This window comes from Phallusia mammillata, chromosome 3 (genome assembly GCF_965637545.1).
Source record: "Phallusia mammillata chromosome 3, kaPhaMamm4.hap1.1, whole genome shotgun sequence".
Lineage (NCBI taxonomy): Eukaryota > Metazoa > Chordata > Ascidiacea > Phlebobranchia > Ascidiidae > Phallusia > Phallusia mammillata.
Genome location: NC_137254.1, coordinates 4,116,254 through 4,140,218, shown reverse-complemented (window position 1 = coordinate 4,140,218; position 23,965 = coordinate 4,116,254). Strand labels below are relative to the sequence as shown.

Sequence of the window (23,965 nt, the reverse complement as noted above, 5' to 3'; positions counted from 1 at the left end):
GAACCAAAGACTTTTCCAGCATTAGCAGACATTTTGTTCATTTGCAATACCATCGAGATACCATTCGATTTTGGTGAAAATCTTAAAAATCGGTATAATTGTAACATAAATTAGTTAGGTAATCCCGGATTTGGCCTAGGATTTTAGACAAAGGCGAGGTGGTTAACTTTCACTGAACAAAGTAAGATTGCCCAAACGTATCCACGTTAATAGCAGGATCACCGCCCTTTAACTTACTAGATTTCCCCTGCACTGACGGCTTACTGCTCAAGACAAAGGTGTAATGTTCACACCGAACAACTAATACAAGTTTAATATAATTAATAAATACAAAATTGAAAGGACGCTGGCTATCTCCAAAGTTTCAATAAGTTACAACACAACACAATACAACAAGACCACGTTTTGTTACTATAACGCAAACGCTCCAAACCCCATAAGGCCCAGTCAAGAACTGTCCTAAATATAGCACAAAACATGGCAGACGAAAAGTCACATGACCTTACCGGCCAATTACAAATGTGCAGGCGCGACTAGTCGATGTCAAAATTATTGGTGCGTGACAGTAGTTAATAAATATGGCACAGTAGCGGTACGTTTTAAAAGTGGCATTACAAAAAATACACCAGTAAATTATTTGACCAAAATATTTCATTCTGGCTGTGACTGCCATTTCTAAACTTTCAATCCAGTTTTATTTAATGGTTCCCCTTAATTGTGCAAATTTAGCAATTATTTAAAAAAAACAGCTCGTTTGGAAGTCAAATCGTGTAACAAGCTAGTTTCTGTCTATTGCTAACAATGCTTCAAACTTCGTAATACTTCCCATCACAATTTAATTAGGAGACACACGTTACTCTAGACTGGTTAATTCATACGTGCCAAACGCAAATGTTATCTTGGTGGTCATATAACCAACACACACACAGTATCAATTGCATCCGATTATATTGTTTCACAGTCATACAAACAAAATCACTTTGACAAGGCATTTTTCTGACGACAATAAAGAAGTAAGTATTACATGTGCTGTAATCACTAGTTTTGAAACCTCTAGCAAATTTATCAACGAATTTGAGAATAAATCGCTGCCAAATTTGTTGTTTTGGGGATTTTTTTTATGTCATGAGAATTAATACAATGTTATTTGTGAAAACTATCTGAAATGTTATTTACAGACCAATTTGTTTGGAATTCACATCTGGGCTATTTTGCCCCACAAAATGTAACTAGCTCCGATAATTACAGCAACCAGAAGAACAAACATCAGTAGTTGAAAGATGTTATACACTGCTTCATTTACTTCAACTCTGTCTCCTGGAGTGTCTGCGATAAAAAGATAGTTTAACTTAGATAAACATATATGCGTGCGAAAGCATTTGCCCCTGAACTAGAGATTAAAAACTGCATACAGACTAAAATTAATACCACTCTTATGTATACTTCGAAGTGGGCCAAGTTTGCAAAATATTTAACGCCGAATCGAGTTGATTCTCAATACACTTCAGATTGTAAAGAATCAGTTAATGGTGGGATTCGAACTCACCGCTTACCATTATTCGGAATTAAGTGTTTCTTTTTTGAAGTAACTTTTAATTTAAGTTTGCTGGTTATGACGGTGTGGAGTATGTTTTTTATACAAAACTTCAAAAAAACGAAAAAAACTACATTAAGGGCCATGCATGAGTTGCCAAAATGGCCAAGTGGTAAGTGCAACCGGCTTGTGTTCAATAGTTTGTGGGTTCCAATCCTGTCTTGGCAGCTTGTGTTTCCCTAGGCAAGAAACTTTGAAATTGCCCTAACCCAGAGAAACCTGAAGGATTGCACTACATTAACGTCCCCTATAAGTCTCAAATAATAAATATTCAACTGAGTTGCAACAAATCAGGCAGCTCGACTGTGGACTGACTGTTAGTTAACGCATTCAGGCGTTGTCGGCCCATCGAGGATTAAATAAAACAAACAAACAAATTCACTTTAAGGCGCAGTAATTTTAGACATAGAAACAAGCGAAATGTTTGATAATTGAGGTCTAATATAGCTTAAGTAAATATGTCCCCGAGGGTTTTAGTTGATAAATGCAATGATTTGAGTAGTTAAAACACAGGCAACTGCAGTATTTTGCCCTGAACAAAGTTAATATATAGGAAAGAAGAGTTTAACTATTGTGTTGGTACCTTGCATAAGGAGATACTTGGTAGTTTGTAAGATGTGCACTGGCCCTGCAGAAAGTCGTTGACTGCGTACATTGTTGTCAACAGATCGTCTTTTTTTCCCTCCACACATCTGCAAATCAGTTTAATATTTATAATTTTTTTGATGTATATAAATATTATTAAGAATAAATAAAGCATCTAAATGTAATCTGAAAAAACTCAGACATATCGTGTTTTTTCTCTGTTAATTTAATAAAGCAAACTTATTGACGTATAAATCAATCAAATATAATCCACTTTACTAGCAATGATGTGGGCATCTCGACGGCCGACTTATTTTGAATCTATCGCAGCAAACAAACTCAACTCACCTGTCCAGGGCATTGTCCAGTTGAGTTTTGACAAATGGTCACGTCGCAGTGAATGTAGATAAATTGTTCTGCATCGGTAAAGTTTGTCCACACAAAGCTCATCAGCTTGAACGTTGCAAAGTTGGCTTGGTAATTTCTCATCAACATTTTTGCGTCGGCAGCCTCGCCTCCACTGGGTGGCGCAACACATCTACTCATATTGGCACAAAATTACGCAAGGCTAAAACAGTGTGCCGTGCAGTTTTATGAAAAGCAAGAGTACACACTACAAATCCAATGCAAGTACTGCTTACCCGCTTACTACAACAGGGTAGTTCGGCAAACCACTAGAGTTTTCAACGCGTGTTACCCAACATTCTTCAAGCTGTATACAAAATTGTAATGAAATTAAATGTGCAACCCCTAGAGCACCTAAATGATGCTTAAATACTTAACATGGGAATAAAAACTCAAAAGTGTTTTACAGTTTTAAAATCTTTACTCAAGAAGATGGATAACGTCACACACAAAATAATGCAACGACTGTAATGTGCATTTTCTACAAAACGCGAACTACAATTTAGTAACCTTTGTTGCCTTAATGATTTACCTGGACAATGAAGTCATCGTTGCTTGGAGAAATTTCTTCAAGTTTAACTTCAGCAAATATGTAGTAGGGCACAGTGACTTCCCCAGGCAAGCTTTCGTTGAAATGTTCGTTTGTAAAAAGATTTAGAGCGACGTCAAAGTTTCCTATATTCTCGGCCGAAATTTCAACGGATCTGCACATTGTTATTTTGAAGAAAATTAAACAGATTTCTATAGGGATTTAGAACTATAGTTTCATTTTCTTGTTTTTATTGGTTACTTTTCATAATGTTTGGCTAGTACTAGTGATGATAAAACTAACATTGTCCATTGAAACAATTACCAACTGATGTCGTTTGCCGTGTAACATATGGCATGTGCCCTTATTGTCCACTTACCCGACATGTGGTTGGACATTAGATGACGAGAGAAGTTGATCGGCTTCAAATACACAAGTCATATTGAGCTTGTTTTGAACGTCGCGTTGGACCACGGCAGGGGATAGAGCTAAAAATCTCCAGATCAGAAAAGACACCGACACCATATCGTTCTCATTCTGTTAATACAAAAATGTACGTAATCATTTTTTATACGACCGCAACAAAGTTTACGAAACAAATCTATCTTAATACTTTATTTTATTTGGTGCGATAAATTTTAACACATTTGGTCGTTGCTAACTATCCTTTTTCGTTGTTAAAATGTAACCGATGATTTGTTTAAGCGTTGTCAATCTTTTTATACACCATTAATATATAAAATCGCATGTTACCTTGTAGGCACCTTCACACTGACCAATGTCAAACACGAACACCGGATCTGACCCCGTGACCTTGCAGTTGTCATTGAGTTGTAAAAGGGGAGTTTCCCTGTCTAATGCGATGTAAAGAGTGTCACCGAGTTCGTAGTCCAATGTGTTCTGTTCATCAGGCGTAACCCTGCGAATATTGGACATTAGAGTTTTTGTAGAGCAACAACACTTTTAATGCAGCATCTTCAAAGAAACTGCCTACTACATTAACAACACTGTTTAGAAGGTAATCTTATTTTTGTTGTTGGGTTGCGTTAATTTTTTCTTTGATCGCTTGGGAAGAGAACACTTGTAGAGACACAATTGCTTTAAAACCAGCTTGGTATCGGCAAAACGTTATCAAGCGCAGAACGGTGGCTGTAACGGGTATTATATAGCGGTGACATTTCAATAGATTTATATGTATGCGCACTTTTCAATGTGCAACCTAAATTAACTGCAATTTGAAATATTAAGTTCAGACATGTCAAATTATTACCCACTTCTTACTTATTTATTCCTGTGATGGTGCCTATATTTCTTTTGCACAAACGACTTCTTTGTGCAATGTCTAAAAACGCCATGCCCCCCACAAAAATTCTAAAATCATTATATATTTCTTAAGGATTATTTAATGTTAACCTAAACACTAAAAAAGAACTTACGGTAGGGTCAAACCTTCGGTCTGACACACCATCGTTGATTGTTGCGATCCTACAAAAAACATTGCATTACTTACGGTTAGCTTACACTTTCGAACAAAACAACGATTACTTTGCTGCATTGGATAGATAAAATTTTGCTTCATCATATTCCACCAAGTTTGTGTTTCAAAACATAATTTATTGTCGTTACCCATAAAATGGACCTGATGGGTTTTGTTTTCCTTTTTCCACAACATACAAATTATGCCACTTAATTAAGAAAACGACAAATAACCAACATGACATGGTACAAATCAATTAAAAATAATCTGATTTGCATGGAGAGTAAATCGCAAAGTTTAAAATGATTTCCATCCGTATAAACTTTTGAAAATGTACCCAACATTTTCATTGTAAGATTTGCGTTTTTGTCTGTTGTCTTTTGAAAACAAATTGCACTAACCTGATGGAAGGTTGACTGTTGCATTAAATCCCTGCTCAGCTCCGTCAGTATCGCTGATAAAGATAAGAGTAAGATTTGTTGCAGTAACTGTGTGATTCAATCCTCCATCATAATTCCCAGTCAATCTTTCTACATTTCCTTGATCGTCTTTGAACTGAAAATAATGTCGCATCAGTCAACAAGTGTAAAAAAATTCTGGTTTAAATCGGGGGTGCATAAGGCGCGGCAAAACTGACAAAAGTATGAGGCCGCAAAAATACATGTACAGTGGGTGTTAATGGATTATGCCTTATTTTAGAAATTAAGGTTGGAAAACCGCTCGGACTGGGTTTCGTGGGGCTGGAAAGATTTGTTACCAGCTTATTAATCATTGGGTACAAATACTGAATAAACCAACGTACAACGTGCAATGTAGATGATGGCGTCCTAAATATTTAGGACATGATTGCCCTCAAATTAATCTCTATAAAAGAGATTGTTTTCTAGATTTTTATGCAACGTTAGAACGGATTTGTTTGTTGTGCACTCCTGGTTCAAATGAAAGTTTTATGTAGAGCCAGGCTTTTCGGCTTAGGTACGACTTTTGTTTCAACAAAATATGTTTGATTTGGACCTGACTGCCATCTCAGCCACCGTGTGTCCTTATGTTTTTTTACATTGCCAAAAATTATTATGTTGTAAAATGTTAACTCGAAACAAGATTAAAACCTGGTTCGGTCCGTTTTGGTTCTGCAATGTAATTTAAAAAGAAATAACCACTCACTTACGTATAAAAGGTCAAAGTTATTTTCGATTGTAAAAGTGGAGAATTGAAACACCAAGGACGTGCTGCTTTCCATGCGAAATCTCCAAACACAACCAGCCGTAGCTGGGTAGTTATTTGGAAAGTTAGGAGACTGTAAATTATATATCGGTCCTGTAGCATCTTCCCCGCACAAAGTAGCTAAAATACACAAAAGGCGTTAATTGTTTGTTAGTTTAGCTGCAGACAGTCCGGCTGGTAAAACAAATTTGGTTTCTGTGCAGTTACTTTTGACCTCTTACTCATGAAACGCAACACAGTCTGGCTGCAAGAATTTGCACACTCAATTTTTTGTCACCATTTCACTGATGAGATGATACAGAACGAAAGTGACGCTCTGACTGCAGCTTACTTATCAACTAAAAAGCCCAAATTTTGAGAAAACTTATAGATGTGACCTACCAGCGTGCATAAGAATTTTTGCAGTTCCCGTTGTGAGGTTTGTGACACATGATATATAAGCAGACGAGCTTTCAACGAAAACCGGAAAAGATAAGCCTCCACCTTCCAACGTTCCAGCCAATGTACCTTGGTCGTCGGATCCCTCGTAAATCTAGATTAAACAGAATGAGGATAATGCTCAAAATTTGCACATTAGTGGCAATTAGTTTTATTACGAGTTGTTACCGAGCCCGAACGTCTGAGCCCTAAACGCCAAACCCGAACTTTTTAAAAGAAAACCCGTTCGTTTTAACCAACTCGAAAAAAACGCAGCAAATGTAGCCGAGTAGAAAGTCAGGCAAAAAATGAGCCCTTTTGGTTAAAACCAGTCCAAATTTGTTCCCAAAACAACTTTGTTTCAAGAACAACTCCCAATCATAATAAATCTACAACATTCCAAAGTATTTTTTTAATCCATGGATTTGAAACAAACCACAAATCGAGTTAAAATAGTTTAAAAAATAGATTTTGGTTCGTTACTCAAGTCGAATCGAGGAAAATATGTTATATGCGTACACGTGTGAACCTGTTTTGATAAAAAAATATCAACAAATAAAGTAACTAACAACTAGCAATACGATGCAGACTCACTGTGTGCGTGACCTCCACCCTAAAGGTTAAAAAAGAACCAAACCAACAAAATCTTATGTACCGAAGTCGAAAGCTATACTCATATAACTTTACCTCACAAAAGTTGTCTGCAGCAAGCTCTCCTCTTCGAAAATAAGTAACCAATCTTGTGGAACCCTGATCGTGGATAAAGCGGCGAGTATATGTGGTACATTCAGGTAAAATGTTGTCAGAAAAGTGAATTGTAGTTACATCCCCGTCGTGACACTGACCGTCCGACACTTAATATGAAATTGACCATCAGAAAAATAAATTTTAACAATCGACCATCCCTTTACAATCCTGACACCAATAAGCTGCTACATAGAGAGTTCGGCATAGCTGCAGCGCGTTTTTTTATATTTCCGCCAATGTGCCATCCGCTTTCTCGCGGTTTATGACATCGCAACTTTGCGTCGCTATTTTAAGCCTGGTGAATATGTTTTACCAGTTAACTGGAACAATATTTTACACCGAGCCCATAAGACCCTAATAAAATGGTTTTGTCAAAGTATTTGTTTGATTTCAATAGTTCGAAAATGATTAAAACTTAAAAGATTCTGCAGCGACTAAATAGTTTGTTTTTTAACCTTGTTTTAAATGACGGGAAACCATATTTTGAAGCTCGTCGCAAACAACTCAAAGCTGTTCGTGCAAATGCAATATTTAAACTTACACAATTAGGGCTTTATTTGATACATTGCAGTAAAATGTCATCTAAGTCTATGAAGTTTGTAAGTTTTGTATGCCGCCATTAGAACAATTACTTTCGACTGGCTATGTTTTAAAATTACTTACCTCGATGTAATAAACTCATAGAGCAGACGAAAAGAGCAACCTTTATCAGCCTGATTGACATTTTGGTCGTTTTGTTGGACAAATAGCAACTGTTTTATATCACCAACTAATATCTACTACTATACAATGCAAATAAATGAATAAACATACTAATTTAATACTACCGATATAACTTACAACTATATGTATTTGCACATCAACTAGTACGTAAGCATATGTTTGCCTATCAATATTTAACATTTTCTATTTGAACTTTCTTGAGGTCGGCACCCTTGTTAATTAAAGTGTGGCCACAACTTTATCTAAATCGTTTCAGCAATACAAGTATTCTAATGCTACCTCTCAGCTGCAACACTTCATATGCGTCAAGCGGGTTTCCGTTTATACATTATAACACACTGTGGCCTACTTAGAGATTACCGGCGCGAACACCGCGAGCCCCGTAACACAACGCAGGTGATTCAAACCGGATCAATACAGTTGCGACGCTTGTCCTGTGCCGATGCCGCTACATCCAACTGGGTTAAAACGCGTATTACGTTATTCACGTGAGTCGTCGTTCTTTTTTCAAACTCCGCGGAAGCAAGCTGCAGACAGTGCCCATTGTTTTAATCCACAAGTCCAGTCATTGCAGCTGCTGTTTTTTTGTAACGCCACTCCTGTTTGTTGGGAGTAACAGTCTGATATAAAGTGAACCATTTAAGATTTTAACCATCTATATGTACTGAAACTCATAGTAAAAGTTTAATAGTAAGTTTCGTAGAACACGTTTTAGTGTTTACAGCAGTTTGCACGATTTTTAATTTTATTTGGCAAGACAGCATTTTTTCCCTGGTCATTATACAAAAAAACTCACAAGTCCTTTGGCGCCCAAGTTTGAAATTGAAATAAGCAAGATCAAAGCCCCACCCCTTACCAAACACGGTTGGTTAGCTTGCAGGGCTCCCCACGACTGGGTACACCCTCTTTTACTTACACCTTGAAATCGTTTGCTATACAAGGGTGTATAGGAGGTTAGAGCTATTAATAAACTTGCGACAGATAAAGTTTCTTTAGTTCCGATAGATGGCGTAAAGAGCACAATTATTTAACTACAGATCGTCTGGGATAAAGTTAGGGGCTAAATTTAACACGAGAACTAAGTTTGCAGGTTAAAATTATTTTCATTATAAAACCTCACCTCAACTGTAATCGCATAAACCGTCAGCGTTTTCATACAATCTTCCTTGACAATTTACAAATGCTCTTTGTGCCATCTATCGGTATTTAGCAAACTTTGTCCAATACCAGTTCTTACAGTTGAATCAATTAGTCAGTGACTGAATTGCTGAATCAAGTGTTGCAAAAGCTTTGTTTAAACCGTTTCAGCTATACCAGTGTCATAATGCTACATCTCAGCTAAAATGCTTTGTATGCTTCATGTTTCCTCATATACCCCGAACACACTGCGGCCTACTTAGAGATTGCCAGCGCAAACCATCACAAACCTCGTAACACAATGCAGGTGATTCAAACCGGATCAATACACTTGCGGCGCCTATGCGGTAGCGATGCCGCTCTATGCAACTGGGTTTGACGCGTAATACATAACTCATGTGGTTCGACTATATTATGGAACCTGTGTTTAATTATTTCGTTACTTTCTAACCGTTTTAGTTTTATTACTGAAATTGAAATATGAAATTTGTGCTTCAATCGTACAAATTCATTCGGTAATAAAAACATACTTTTTACACATTTGCTGTTATTCTTTACATAAACTGCCTTCAATTTGATTTCTAACCACATGCAAAACTTAGTACTTCTCAATTACATAGTTACCACCCACAACAAAAAATGTTGATGTCAATTATAAAGTTAGGTCGATTTATTGAAATTCGAGCCAGAAATCTACGCGAAAAGCACGTTCCGCTTTTCAACCTAGGTTTATAGCATCTATGCACTAATAGTTTGTAAACCAGGGTGGGATCTTTTAATCATTACAATGTTAACTGCTACATTGCAACTTGGTTAAGTGGCTTGGTTTACCCAGAAATCCATCCCTAAACTGTTTAATGTATGTGAAACCTTGTGAAATATATTTGTAAAACTTATTTATGCATTATATTAATGGATCTACAGTTATTAGATTGATTCTGTTTCTCTCTGTTATACCGCTTGGTAAGCAGCCAAAGGAGCAACGTACAGTGCTGCACAATACATGCAGAACTGTAGCGTGTCGACTGCTGATTAGAATTGTGATACATCTTCTGACAATGTAGAATCCTACAGAATAAGGCGGTGATTACATGTTGCAAGACATATACCACGCTTTGATGCACATAAGCAAATACGCTAGTGAGGTCGCTACAATCTTTTATTAGTACTGATATATAAGTTCGATCAAGTGACTGAACGTCGCCATTAAAACAAAATTAGCATTTAACCTTTAAAACGTGTTTCAATTTTAGCTCAGCCTGCCATTGACCTATAGTTCCCGATTCTTTGCCTCCAATCCCATGCACATTGTCTTTGTTGCTTGTCACATGCCATTCGTAGGATGTGGGTTGTTAATCTGCCCAATAAAAAAACATCAAATAGAATCGTACTTATGTTTGTATACAAAAACTCATGACCGCGAAAACATTTAATGCGGTCATTAGAAAGGTTTTTCTGCAACCAGCGAATTATTTTTGCTAGTTACGTGTTTTACTAGAAATAAGTCCAACGTTTTTATAACATGATGGAAATGGCTTATCCGAGAATTGGAAATTGCGATGGTTGGGTCATACTTTTCAACAGTTAAGTCAGTGTGTGTCAGCTTCACACAATTACAAAGCACAGCTAGTACTTTCATTATGCTGCACCATAACTATGCAATGCTTTCGTTGTCATGTATTACTGCAACAAATGTTTCTATAGATGCAGCTCACTTTTAATAGTACTGCCACGAATTTTCTGGCCTTCAAAGAAGTCTTAGTTTGAACCCCAAATGAAATATATTATGTGAAACTTGTGCACAAGCTTTGATATGGAAAACGTAACGTTATTGCAGCAATGAAAACAATGTTTTGCCAAAACAACGAAACAAAGTTTTCGTTTCAACTATTAAATTACTTCGCGTACACACCCACGGTATGAGGTTGTTTGGAGGCGTTGAAGTATTAAATGTCGTAGTCCAATTGTTTTTTTAAGCGCTGTGCCCCAATTCAGTTCTTGTGCCTATACTGTATGAAGCGATTTGTGTTAGAGCTTTATAGTTTAAGGGTTGATTGTAGGCGTATTGTCTTGGCTCAAGTAGATCTTGGTAACTTCGTTACCATTTTATTCTGAATGTTTCGCTAAAGAATTAACCTTATTGCGTTTTAAATTTTTTTACAACTTGCACAGTTAAAATCGACGATTACACAAGTAGGTCTAACGAAACGATAAGCACAGGAAAATGGGTCAGGTGATGAGCAGACGCAAAGACATAGACGCTGAGAGAAATAAGAGCCTGACACGGGCTTAATTTTAATTAAATTGCTTTTAATCTCCTGTATAGTGTTTCAAGCCGTTGCTCTGCCTAACAGTTATGAATTAAAAGAGAGCGTTTCGTCTGGCATCAGAAAAATGTTTTGGAACAGCTCCAAACAAAAGCTTTCGTTTCAACGATCAAATTACGTCCCGTACGCACCCACGATATTAAACGTTTGGACGTGCTGATGTGTAACATGTCGGCGACCAATTGTGTTTTTCTGCGCTGTGCGTCAGTTCAGCTCTTGTGCTTACAATGTGTAAAGCGTTTTCTGTAAGAACTTTACGGTTAAAAGGTTGTTTGTGGATTTGGCTCAAGTCAATTTAGTAACTTTGTTATCAGTTTTTCTGCGAGTTTCGGTCCAGAATTTTATTGCGTTTTTACATTTTTAAAAATAGTTAAAATCGACGATTAAACAAGTGTTGATGACGGGAGGTAAGGCTTAGTTGTTTCATAGACGCAAAGACCCTGTGTCGACGTTAAGCCCCGGATCATGTTTCTGAGTGCAAAGGCATTCGCGAAATAAGAGACTGACACGGTCCTGATTTGTGTCCAAAATCATTGGTCCGAAAAAGGTTAATTTTAATTAAATTTCTTGTGCTGCAGTGTTCCAAGACCGTCTTAGCTTTTTAGACATTTTTATTTTTCAACCTGTCAACTACAAAACCTAAGTAGTCAACATTAAACCGGCAAAGTCATTGATTGCGTGTTAGTATTCACATTGCTCAGTCTGTTGCCTAAATTATGGATGCACGTGTTTCAAAACGATCACAAACAGAAGAAGCTTCGGAAAATATGAAGGGATCAACTAAAAAAGGTCAGTTTTCCACATTTTATATGATCTAAAGTTGTTTATTGAAAAGCAAAACATTGGTTAATGTAAGCATTAAAAAGTAAACTTTTTTTGTAATATAGCGAAAAAGAAAACGGTGAAATTAACTTTAAAAGATCAAACAGTGGAACAACCAATCAACATTCCGAATGCTGGTACCGAAAGTGTTGAAGTAAAACCGGTAAAGAAATTAAAATAATGACACTATTAATTAACAATTATGCTTCATTTGTTTTCATTCCACCATCACGTATAATAATAAACAAGTAAAATTCAATACTGCGAGGACCTACGTTGCTTATTAAATTACCAAAACAATCATTCATGGGTAAGAAAGCTCTTTGTAGTAAAAAATGCAAAGAAATTTTAAGAGAAAATTTGTCTTTCTCCTTTAATTTGTATTTAGCAATCAAACATAAAAGTAAAACTGTATAGGACGTCGAAACGTCGATTGTTTACAATAAAAACTGCTGGATGAGCAATACTTGGTCTAACATTATGCCTGGCAGCAATAGCTTATTTCATAAAAGTAAAACGTTAAAAAAATGATTTGTCATCTAGGTTTGATGCAATGTCAAATACGGTGAAAATGAATACAGCATGTCCTCACCGCCACAATACACAGGTAATAGGAAATTCAGGCTCGTAGATTTTTTGTCTATTTGCGTACATTGAACAAACACACTGGGTTTCGTTGAAAAAGGCTTGTTTGATAAAAATCAAATTACAAAAGATAGAAAGTTAAAATTAGCTGCTTTTCAAACATAACATCGATCGCGAATAAATTCTGAGACATATAAAGAAGTAATAAAAAATATCTTTTTCAAAAAAATAGAAGCTTTTTTTGTTGCTAGTACAAGTACCAGTGAATCCGAAAATCATTAACCAGGAAACATCAAAGTTAAGGAGCCATTGTACGTATACTGGTAATAATTTTGTGGGTTTCTGTTCAGGTTCAAGTAAGTATGAGAAAAACGACACTTTATAAAGAGTTCATGGTCATATTTTTCTAACAGACTTGTACATGGCTAGTGTTTCCATAAGGAGTGTGCTCTGCTGCATTTTCAAACACTTCTTGTTCCAGCGATGGAAAAAGCCGCTTGAATATTTGTACGTCGTCTTGAACTTGCTTGAAACGTAATTATGAGTAAATATTCTGATTGTATATATCTCTAAAAATGCTGACGGATAGGGTTATTTTGGTTGGGGTAAGGCATTATCATCACCAGTTCAATAACACTAACTTAAAAAGTTAGTTCGCAATTTAAAATTTAAAAGAAACGTACTTCCCAATCCTATCCCTCTTTAGTTGTTAAATTAATAACCCAGCTCTTTGCGCCACTTATCTGAATTATGCAAAGTGTGAAGCTGTCGTGATGTATGGTGTCATTATCTCTTCCATAATTTTGCGTTTGATTAGTCACGAACGTATCAAAAAGTGTCAGTATTTAATGAAGCATTTCTGTTTTCAGCAAAACAGAAAATAATTTCAAAAAAAAAACCAGCAGCGCAAAAGCCGAGGATCACACGTTGGTATTTGACGATAGTGACATATTTAATTAGAATAAACCATATTCACGATTGATGATGGTTGATTGAGTAACAATTAAACTGATTGGTTCCTAGTAATTTGGTTACCGCTTCTGATAATCCTTTTTCTGGAAAACACACGAAGAGTTTTCTCGAATTTCTCGAATTTCTCGAATTTCTCGAATTTCTCGAATTGACTAGAATGCATTCAAATTATAAAACTAAAATGATCTAACGACAAAAATAAGTGCCCAAATCTTGTTTATCTACTATTCTTAAGCGACACTTGTTTCACCTTTTTGTCATTCTTTTACGTGACTTAAGTGGGTATAAACGGGTGTAACTGATGTGGCCCTTCACGTCACTGATGGTGAAATGAGCATTAGCCGAAACGGTTGAAAAATAAAGCATGTCGCTTTTTACGTCTATTTTGTTAACCGTTAAATTTTTAAACAGATAGTGTTCGAAAATGAATTTGTTAACCGTTAAATTTTCAAACAGATAGTGTTCGAAAAAAAAATTAAAAAAGATCTAAACATTCTTTTTTTGTGTTTTTGTCAGAAAAAAGATAAAGTGGTTCCTTCAAAATCAAAGAACCTCGACTCTTATTTTCCAGATGATTTTGATGTTGACAGTGAATTTGGGTGGGACGGGAACTGCTTCGGGGATTAGGATTTGGAAACTAATGTAAGTAAATAAGTTTAAAAGTTAGTGATTAGTGTGGTGCATTTTGTCGTGCATGTATATCACTGCCAAAACAAACAAACGTATGACTTCATTAAGTCACAAATTAATTACATAAACTATTTATTTGCATAAACAGGCAAATGCTGTAGCTCTAAATTTACACGAACACTAGTGACAACGTAGACTAGTAACCAACTTACTCAAAATGTCTAGTTAAAAACTTTGTGAAGGTGTCAACATACCCTTTATGATAGCTCTTGCAAAACACAAATCAGTTCAGTTCTGGTTAAGGTTTTTCGTGTTTGCTGACCTTGTATTCAGACCAGATTTTCTATACATTCTTATCAGTTATTATGTTTAACAACTGATTGAATTATTTTGACCAGTCATATCAAACTCATTACAATAGTTAGTTGATTTATCCAGCATATTTGCATTCCACATAAAGTTAAGCTACCGTAGATCAAGTAGGAAAATAAATGATGTTTCAGTTTATTTTTGCTGGGAATTTAATTCTACTCCCCACAAAACGCTTTAACATTTTTGAAATAGAATTACATTTTCTCATGAAGTATTGAATTATTATCCGTATTTAACAAATAAAAATATTTGTTTTGCAAACTCAATGATTTTGATTGAGATTTTTTAGTGGTCATAGCTTTGCCACAATATCTCAGAAAAACATTGGATACGTTTAATATAAAAACTTTGATGACATTTTCCGTTTTAGGTTTTACCCAAGGTAAAATCCGACCGACATAACCGACCACCACAAAACAAGGGTAATAAACACCATGTTTAATATAAAAACTCTTCATTTAAGCAATTTTTCCTCATATTTTAGCACGAATCGCCTTTGACCATTTCGACCCCAATGGAGCCCCAGCACAAGAGCGAATGCAAAGGGATGAGAACAGGGGAGGAATTCGCCACAACCAGCTGCATTAGGGAATATATCGGGGCTCTACCCGTTATCGTTAATTTCAGGGCACATGCAGTGTTTTTTCAAGGTGTTTTCTCCAGCGGTTTCCCAAAATTTGGACTTGCAACTACAACTACAGTTTTTGGTATTTAAATGAAACACTTGCGGTCTCTTAAAACTACTTAGCGGTCACCCAAACCAAATCTTAAAAAAACCCTGGGCACATAGACTTTAAATTGTACAAAACGTGATTCTACATCATTACCTAGTTTCCCAAATACCGATCAGTTTTAAAATTTTGCGGCACGTGCGACATTTTGCTTTCTGTAATGTTTTTGGAAACAAATTTAAAAAGATCGAAAATACTAGTCTTGTATTTGCTGTGGCATAAAACTAACCAATCAATTAATAAATCTCCATTAAATCGTGAATAACAGAATTTTTATTACTTTGAATTTTTGAGAAAAGTTTTCCCGATTGACTTCCGGTACTCTTTGCTCTAGTGTGGCTTAGTACTTCATCTTGCAATGTGTCACACTCAAAATGTGTTACTTACACTGTCCCTTTCAACATAAACAAGAACATGTGGTTGTTATACAGAAACTCTTATGCTGTATACGATTTGTGTAATAAATGCCTGCAATGTCAGGACTTAAAATGTTTCTGTTTTGTGAAATCAGTCAAAACAATGTACGAGAACGTGATATAACTCGATCGAAAAAAAAAATTGAGATCGTTTTTATCGTATTGTAAACTGGCATTCTACCCGAAAACGTTATAAATATACCGCATAATTTCCAACACACTTCGGTTTGTGTTGCAATTTTTGTGTCAGAATTGTTGAGTGAGGGTGCTCACCAAAGAGTGAGTTCAAAAGCAACGTAGCATATTGCCTACAGACATGCATGACCTTTTAGTATACTGTGCCATATACAAAAGGTGTTTCCCGCGTTGATGAATAAATATCACGATTAAATTGGTTTATACGCGACATTAGATAACACCTTCAATACAACGTTAAAAATTGTAGGTGGAAAGCTACTTGTACTAACATGTAAATCTGCAATGTCAAAAAATATATTCTTCTTTAAATAATCAAATTTAAAGCAAATTATAGTTGTAATTTGGCTGGTTTCGTACCGGTTGCAACTGGTTGTCTAGGTTTTCCTTACTGCTAATCAGAAATGTCCACACATTGTTCAGACCAACAAATAAACAAGCGGTTTCAGGTCTACATAAGGTACTTCAAACCTGTTGTACTGAATTAACAAGAGCTATAAAACACAGAAAAATCAGATAGTTGTTTTTACTGCATTACACAACCACACATCACAACAAAATATGAATAATGTTTAATGTGTATCAAGAGCCAAGCCATGCATTTATCAATACAATGGGGACCAACTTGGCGACAGAAGCCTTGGAAGAAGAAACACAGAAATCTTCAGAACGCAGGCCTACTGCATTTTCCAGACCGGCAGATATTGATTTTTGCGTGTGTGAAATGGATTACAAAGAAGAAATTGGAATCGACCATATACATCGAAATATAACTAGCCAAGATTATAATATGAAATCTTTAAATATAAGCATGCAACACCTTGTTTGTAACAAACACTATCTATTGCTCAAATTCGTACGGAAATTAGGCTTTCAAAACTATCGTGTTATTTACATTTTTTAAAACCCGAGTGCTACCTTAAGATAACCAAATGGTTCAAAGGCTACCAGTTCAGAACATAAGTATAAACGTGTTGAAGCAATGCGTTTATATAAATTGTTTTGTGCTATTGTCAAAGTGGCTTTGTTCAAATTAGCATGTCATGATTTTCATTCAAACAAAAACAGGGCCCAATCTCTTTTGAAACTTCTGCTTGCATTTTTTGTGCCATTTTTTAGTAATGTAGTAAAACTACATATTGTTTAATATCGTCACTGTGTTTTGTGCTGCATCCTTTCTTTCGGCGCCTGAAACTATCCAACAGGGTTTCTTTGGGTGGTTTCTTTTCCTGTTAAACCCCACCCTCTTTTCCTAACACGGGTGGTTAGCTTTAGTTCTCAACTTGACTGGTTTTACCAACGGTGCCCAACCGGCTCTTTTAAGAATTAGTCTAGCGGGCATAGGGTTAGTGACCCCCAGACAAAAATCATTTTGTTATGGGTTTAATTTGTGTTAAATTTAATACCATAAATGAGATTCAAAGGTGAATATAACCACGCTCAACAGAGGCTACCGCGCTAAAATAATTGAAAATGTTATTTCCTGATTCATTGCATAAGCTAAGCCAAAAGACACAGTTTTGACCCTATGTGATTATATTGTACATAACAATTAAACAGATACACAACAATACTTTGACAACTAATTTCATGTCAGCACTTTAGCTATGAATGATGCATGTATTAAGTGAAATGATGCATAATATTTATTTACAAAATTTTAAACAGCGTTTTTTTAAATGAAAAACAGCTTTAATTTGTTATTTGTTTTTATCTTCAAAAGTAAATAGTTATTTACATGCACACAAACAATGCTATGATGAGAATAATAAAAAGTTCATTTACTGGCGATTTTGTCTCGCATTGCGACCCTGGGTCAGTTTGCCCCATACGATGTAACCAGCTCCTATAATAATTACAGCCAGAAGAACAAACATCACAAGTTGGTAGCTGTTGCCAACTCCTTCTATAGCTTCGTTTCTTTCTCCTGTTGTATAAGCGATAAAAAAGTCATGCTTAACAAAAACAAAATGTGTGAAGAATTGTTTATTTATTGATGTAGCCAACCATGAAACGGTCATGTGTTCGCTATAATAAAAATCGCAGTATATGTCAAGATTGCAAGAAGCCATCGAACCAGTCTCGTTGTTACAGCAACGGATACAAGAAAATAAAATTAGAGATGGGATTCGAACCCATGAAATATGTTTTAAGGTAATTGTCTAATTTTATTTACCTATTTATATGTGTCTTTTGATGCAAACATAGCCTTTTTTTGAAGTAAGTCAAGGCAGTTAACAAAGGTGCGGTTGTTAATGTTACCAGTCAAGTTAATCACATATACATCTATGTAAGTAGTCACCAAGCCACAGTACAATAAATGGGGAAAATATTTCGAAAACTTAAGTTATTATGCCCCAAGAGGTGTGACTTGCTTGCTAGAACTACAAATTTGCTTAGCAAAAGCTCGTGTATCAGCAATATTATCTAGAATATAGATTAAATGATGTTTAAATTGCGTTACCAAGCAAGTGCATATAACCGGTACCTTGAACGATATGCACTGGCCCTGCAGAAAGCAGTTGATGGCGACCATTGTCTTCAACAGATCGCCGTTTCTTACCAGAACAAGTCTGCAAAACAATTACACTCATATTGATATTTCATTGTACACCAGTTTTATTGAAGGCGTCATACCGAATTACACACATATATATAAACACAGTGCGTCAGGCCGATTAAAGGCCGGTCTCCCAAGCATTCCTACACGGCACCGCGTATTATCCGTGCTATTACTCTATCAGCTGAACCAAACAAGAGGGTTCAAATACTCTTTAGTTTGCATGTAAGCTATGGACAGTAAACATCGTTTTTATCATGTGGTTCGGACCCGAGACGGCGGGATGGGGGACTAATCCAGATCAAGTTTTTTTTTTTTTTGGGTCAGACGCGCCTTTTTGGGTCAGACGCGCCAGACTACTCGGCCTTTGTACTGATTAAACAAGTAAAATCTCATGAGTGCAGCTGGTGTCAGAAAATATACCGTATTGGCAAGCGAACCTAGGACACACCAGTTTGGAAGCAACATACTTAACTCAACTCACCTGTTCAGGGCATTGTCCAGTTGAATTATGACAGACGGTCACGTCGCAGTGGATATAGATAAATTGTTCTGCGTCGGTAAAGTTTGTCCACACAAAGCTCATCAACTTGAAAGTTGCAAAGTTGGATTCGTAATTTCGTATCAACGTCTTAGCGTTGGCAGCCTCGCCTCCACTGGGTGGCACTACGCATCTAAATATTTCGATTCCAAGTTAAACAGAGTGAAATACAGGTGTGGAAAATTAATCATTGAAGAAATAAGCTCCCAAACGAGAAAAAAATGTTGAGGTAATTCAAGTATATCTTACCCGCTTTGTACAATTTGATAATTCGGCAAACTATTGGAGTTTCCACTGCGTGTCGCCCAACAGGTTTCCAGCTGTAAGAAAGGTATTCCACTTTAACAGTTCAATTTACAAACCAGTGCAACGATGCCAGAACTATTAAAAACTAAACTAGTAAATGCAGTGTTTTCTTGCACTAAAAGCATTTTGTTTTCAATTCACCTGGACAATAAAGTAATCATCGCCTACAGAAATCCCATCTAGTTTAAATTTAGCAAAAATGTAGTTGGGCACAGTTACTTCTCCGGGCAAGCTTTCGGTAAAATATTCGTTGCTGAAGAGATTTAGGTCGACATCCAAACTTCCTTTTTTCTTTGCGATAATTTCGGCAGATCTACAATAAATAAAATGTTTGCGATTAATAAAAATTGAAAGGGAAAGACAAACTGTGATGCGTGTCAGACATAGTGCGGCAGGTGCTGTTGGGTGCATGTCTTGTTACATGTGGCAGATGTGGTATACTTTTACTGTATTTCATGTCAAATGTGTCGTGCGTGTCATGTGGTTTGTGCCATGGGTAGATTGATGTGTTCTGTGTCGTGTGTAATGTGTTAACTGCTGTATGCCATTCGTGGTGTGGTTGGATGTTTTGTATCATATGGAACATTTCTGTTTTCCCAGTGTCAATTTGTTTCAAAGTGATGTCAACAAAAGACTACGTGTTACGTTTTATGACGCCTACTGTGTGTCTTGTACATGATGTCTTGTGCCGAATGCCACTCCATAGCTGTTATATAATGGTTTGTTTTTCGTCTCTTTACCCGATTTGTGTACTAATTTTGGATGACGAGATAAGAAGGTCCGCGTCAAATAAACAAGTCACATTGAGCTTGTTTTGAACGTCACGCTGGATCACTGCAGGGGATGGAGCTAGAAACCTCCAGATCAGGAAAGACACCGACACCATACCGTTTTCATTCTGTATAAGAGCACGAAAATTACATTATATTTCAAAATTGGTATTTCATTTTTATTATGCAGCAATAAAAAGCTTATTGCACTTTATTATTACCCCTAGCCATGCAATGTTTATTACTTCTAACGAATAATGTTGTCTAAAAAAATAATAAGGACATATAGTCTATGAGTTCAGAACAAAATCCAATTTTACCTTAAAAACACCTTTGCATTGGCCAATGTCAAACGTAAACACTGGGTTTGACCCCGTGACCTTGCAGCTGTTATTGAGTTGAGAAAGGGGAGTTTCCCTGTCCAATGCGATGTAAAGTGTGTCACCGAGTTCGTAATCTAATGTGTTCTGTTGATCAGCTGTTACTCTGCGAAAATTGGACTGTCGTGTTTTTGGGCATTATAAAAGTCTAGACAACCTGTCATTTTTTTTATTTTCCAAACATTTATACTATGTTGCAGTTTTTCTAGCGGCATCCCATTAGAAGACCCATTGCTGATAAGTAAAAGATGTCTCAATCAATGAAAAACAAGCAATTGCAGGCTTATGACAAAAACAGGCAGCACAACAAAATGCTTGAAATACTTCAAATTTTTTCAACAATCTTCTGATTATTACTTTCAACAATTATCAATAAATTTCACAAAAGAATCAAAAAGAAAGTATTAACCTACCTTATGATCAAATTTGCAGTCCTACATTCAACAGTTGGTTGTATTTCTACACAAAAAGCATTCTTAAACCGTGATAATAAAGTTCGAGCACTAGTCCACTTTTTATGGATTAAAATTTACTTCCACGCATTAAATTTGTTATTTCATTGCTTTTATTAAATTTGTTATTTCAAACATTTCATGGCTTTTATATTGTGATAATAATTTAATGGATTTTATTTACCCCGCATTTTTATCATATAAAATGGTACAGCTTGGCATCAGCGAACTAACAAAATGATGTAATTTGGTGAGACAGAACCAAAAATAAGAACTTGATGTCAAAAGAGCCCGTGGGGAACTCTCTAGAATGTAATTAGCTAAACCAAAAGGAAATCTATAGCACTTGTCGCAATTATTCGGTGTTATCTTATTGACTAGATCTTAGTTTTTAAAATAAATATTGAAGTTTTTTTACATCGTACCACAACCCATGCTAGCTGAGATCAAGTGTATTATTATTATTTGCATGTCAAAATTGTGTGCCTGAAAGAAGATTTGCCTCACCTACTGTCGCATTAAATCCTCTGTATTGCCCGCTACCGTCGGTCAAAAACACAACAGTAAGATTTGTTGCTGTCATCGTGTAATCAGATGATCGAAGCGTCCCAGAAAATCTGTCCACAATACCCTCTTCGTTCTTGAACTGAAAACAATACTCCATTTAGTTACTTTTCGTATGTTCAGAAATGTTAACATTATGCCGCAGGGGGGGCGCACTTTTTGTCATAAAAGGCCGCATACCTTCTTAAAGCCGCAAGTTTTTCATCATTTAGTTAGGCGCTTAACAAAAATAGGATTTCACTTTAAACAAATTTATTGCTTTCCTCAATATTAGAAGTGAACTTTTTCGCACTGCAAAATCAGTTTATAATAAATATGTTACTCTAAAATACATTTAAAAAAAAACTTAATCATGTATTACTTTCAGTGCGTGCGGCAGGAAATGTCCCACAGATAACAAACCGTTTCCACTCGATTATATGCGTTGTCAATATCTCCTGGATTTTTAGGTTATATTATAAGTTAAGACACTTACGTATAGAATGTCGTAGTTGGTTTCAGTGTCAAATGAGGAAAAATGGAACAATAAGGTTGTGCTGCAATTCATTTGAAGTCTCCAAATACAACCAGCAAGGTTGGGGTAGTTACCAGGAAACATCGGAGATAGTAAATTGTACGGTATATCAGCAACATCTTCCCCGCACGAAGTAACTATAAAACACAAAAAGTTTAGCTTGAGACAACACAGCTGGTAAAATAGTTCCAAGCAATTGTTTTGACCATCGTGTTGTCGATTTTCTGTGACTTATGTGTAGTTGTCGATCCGATAAGCAATGGAATATCACCACTGTTTAAAAAGTGCTCATCAACTGCGATTTTTTTACATTAAAACTATGTTTGCAAATTTTTTTTTTTTTCAATGTCTGCAAAATAATAGATTTGACATCATTTTATTTGTTCCTGATATCGACCCGAAAACATGTTTCATCTACAATATATGCTTTAAGTTTCGGTTTTAAATGAATCGTAAGCCTGACTTACATGGTTGTAGACAAAACGACACAGATTCCGATGTGAGGTCTGTGACACAAGATATATAAGCAGACGAACTTTCAACGATAACTGGAAAAGATAAGCCTCCACCTTCCAACGTTCCAGCTAATTTACCTTGGTCGTCGGATCCCTCGTAAATCTAGATGTTTTTTGTTCACGATTTGCGCATAAGGTTAGGAAAGTATTTAAAATCTAACTGAAAGAAATGAAATTCGAACCTACGCGGAAACGAACGGACGAATTTCGAATTAGGCTCATTTCAAGGACTAAGTTCGTAAAGTTTTACCTTGCAAAAGTTGTTTGCAGCAAGCTGTCCCAAACGGAAATGTGCAATTAACCGAGAAGAATCTCCAGTTGAAACAAATCGTCGGGCCCATGTGTTACAGTTAGGGGCAATTGGTGTATAATAATGAGCACCGCTTACATTCTCCACTGCACACAGTGTGTCGGAAACTAAATGATACAAGCACCATTTTAAGTAAAACAGTATAACATGCTGTTTAACAAGCTTTAGCTCTCATACAAGCCTGTTCGCCACCATGGCGTATTTTCGCCCAATTTACTTGTTTAAGCCTACATATTCCAAAGTTTTCAATTTACGAAAATATATCTTTCAATGTTCGACAATATAACGGACAGTCTCCCCTTGTGCCGTATGACCAGGTATTGTTGTATGACATAAAGGGTTTGTGGGATGTTACTTGGTTGGTGTGCAACTAAAATACATAAAAATTAAAAAAGGTGCAACGATGGATATTGCCACTCTGTTTATTATGCTAGGAAGCAGTTTCAGCTGCAAAAAATACGAAAAGCGGCATTATAGGATACTAAAAAAAAACGAAAAAAAAAAAAAAAAAGACGAAAATCTATATCAAGTTGAAAACGATGCTTTGCAGGACTTCTCCTGGCCACAACCAATATTTCCCTTGATATATACGTATTAGCCAAGAAGAATGCTCGCCTAAAGATGTCGCATTAATACTAAAGTAGAAAATATTTTTTTAAATACTAAACTATATCTAATCAATGTGGGGCCTGAATTTTTGTCCTCGTGTTACTCTCTCTGATTTCTCAATACTAGAACAGTGATTCCCAGCCTTTTATAGATCGATTACCCCTTTAAGTAACCCTCGGGACCCATAGCTCCCTTTATATAACATCCGTGATATTTGCAACACAACATTAATGTCTTTTGGAGCAGGTGTCGGCAACCTTTTCTCTACTGCAGACCGTTTTTGAAACTAAAGTTTTATCGCGGACCGGTCTTAAAAAAAACTACAAATATTTGGCAATGAAAAAACCTAAATTAGTTTGTATTCCCCGGGATACATGGACAAAATGTTTTAGACCATTTAAAACCTTAAAGATTATACAGCCTGATAACGAACTCGTCGCGTACCGGCGGTTGCCGACCACTGTTTTGGTCGTTTCTACTGAGCTTGTACTCGTGGTCCTCCAGAAAAACGCACAGCAAAGCTTAATGTTGTCGTACTGCCAGAATTTGACTTATC

At 36.2% G+C, this 23,965-nt stretch overlaps 2 protein-coding genes across 2 annotated transcripts; both read right to left on the bottom strand.

Annotated features, from left to right (window-relative positions):
* Positions 1–281: 281 nt before the first annotated feature.
* On the bottom strand, positions 282–7,802 carry LOC145220000 (scavenger receptor cysteine-rich domain-containing protein DMBT1-like). The gene is made up of 13 exons (XM_080087290.1): positions 7,642–7,802; positions 6,919–7,085; positions 6,196–6,346; positions 5,759–5,934; positions 4,992–5,145; positions 4,550–4,598; positions 3,867–4,032; positions 3,493–3,650; positions 3,117–3,288; positions 2,821–2,891; positions 2,528–2,717; positions 2,178–2,286; positions 282–1,326 (listed from the first exon to the last, which is right to left on the bottom strand). The coding sequence occupies exons 1-13, from the start codon at positions 7,700–7,702 to the stop codon at positions 1,196–1,198; spliced, it is 1,755 nt and encodes a 584-aa protein (XP_079943416.1). The 5' UTR covers positions 7,703–7,802; the 3' UTR covers positions 282–1,195.
* Positions 7,803–17,376: 9,574 nt separating this feature from the next.
* Positions 17,377–22,712, bottom strand: LOC145219269 (CUB and zona pellucida-like domain-containing protein 1). Its single transcript, XM_080086654.1, has 12 exons — positions 22,677–22,712; positions 22,443–22,593; positions 21,937–22,112; positions 21,405–21,543; positions 20,859–20,904; positions 20,386–20,551; positions 20,036–20,193; positions 19,437–19,608; positions 19,239–19,309; positions 18,933–19,122; positions 18,377–18,461; positions 17,377–17,815 (listed from the first exon to the last, which is right to left on the bottom strand). Exons 1-12 carry the CDS (start codon positions 22,710–22,712, stop codon positions 17,670–17,672), a joined length of 1,536 nt encoding a protein of 511 aa, XP_079942780.1. The 3' UTR covers positions 17,377–17,669.
* Positions 22,713–23,965: the final 1,253 nt, after the last annotated feature.

Coding starts and splice junctions, on each gene's coding strand:
- LOC145220000 (XM_080087290.1), bottom strand. CDS start 7,702: ATGTCAATCAGGCTGATAAAGGTTGCTCTTTTCGTCTGCTCTATGAGT. Junction 7,086..7,641: donor TATGAGTTTATTACATCGAG/GTAAGTAATTTT, acceptor TTTCATATTAAG/TGTCGGACGGTCAGTGTCAC. Junction 4,599..4,991: donor AACAGTCAACCTTCCATCAG/GTTAGTGCAATT, acceptor TGTTTTTTGTAG/GATCGCAACAATCAACGATG.
- LOC145219269 (XM_080086654.1), bottom strand. CDS start 22,712: ATGAGCCTAATTCGAAATTCGTCCGTTCGTTTCCGC. Junction 22,594..22,676: donor ATTCGTCCGTTCGTTTCCGC/GTAGGTTCGAAT, acceptor AAAAACATCTAG/ATTTACGAGGGATCCGACGA. Junction 19,310..19,436: donor ATGATTACTTTATTGTCCAG/GTGAATTGAAAA, acceptor CCTTTCTTACAG/CTGGAAACCTGTTGGGCGAC.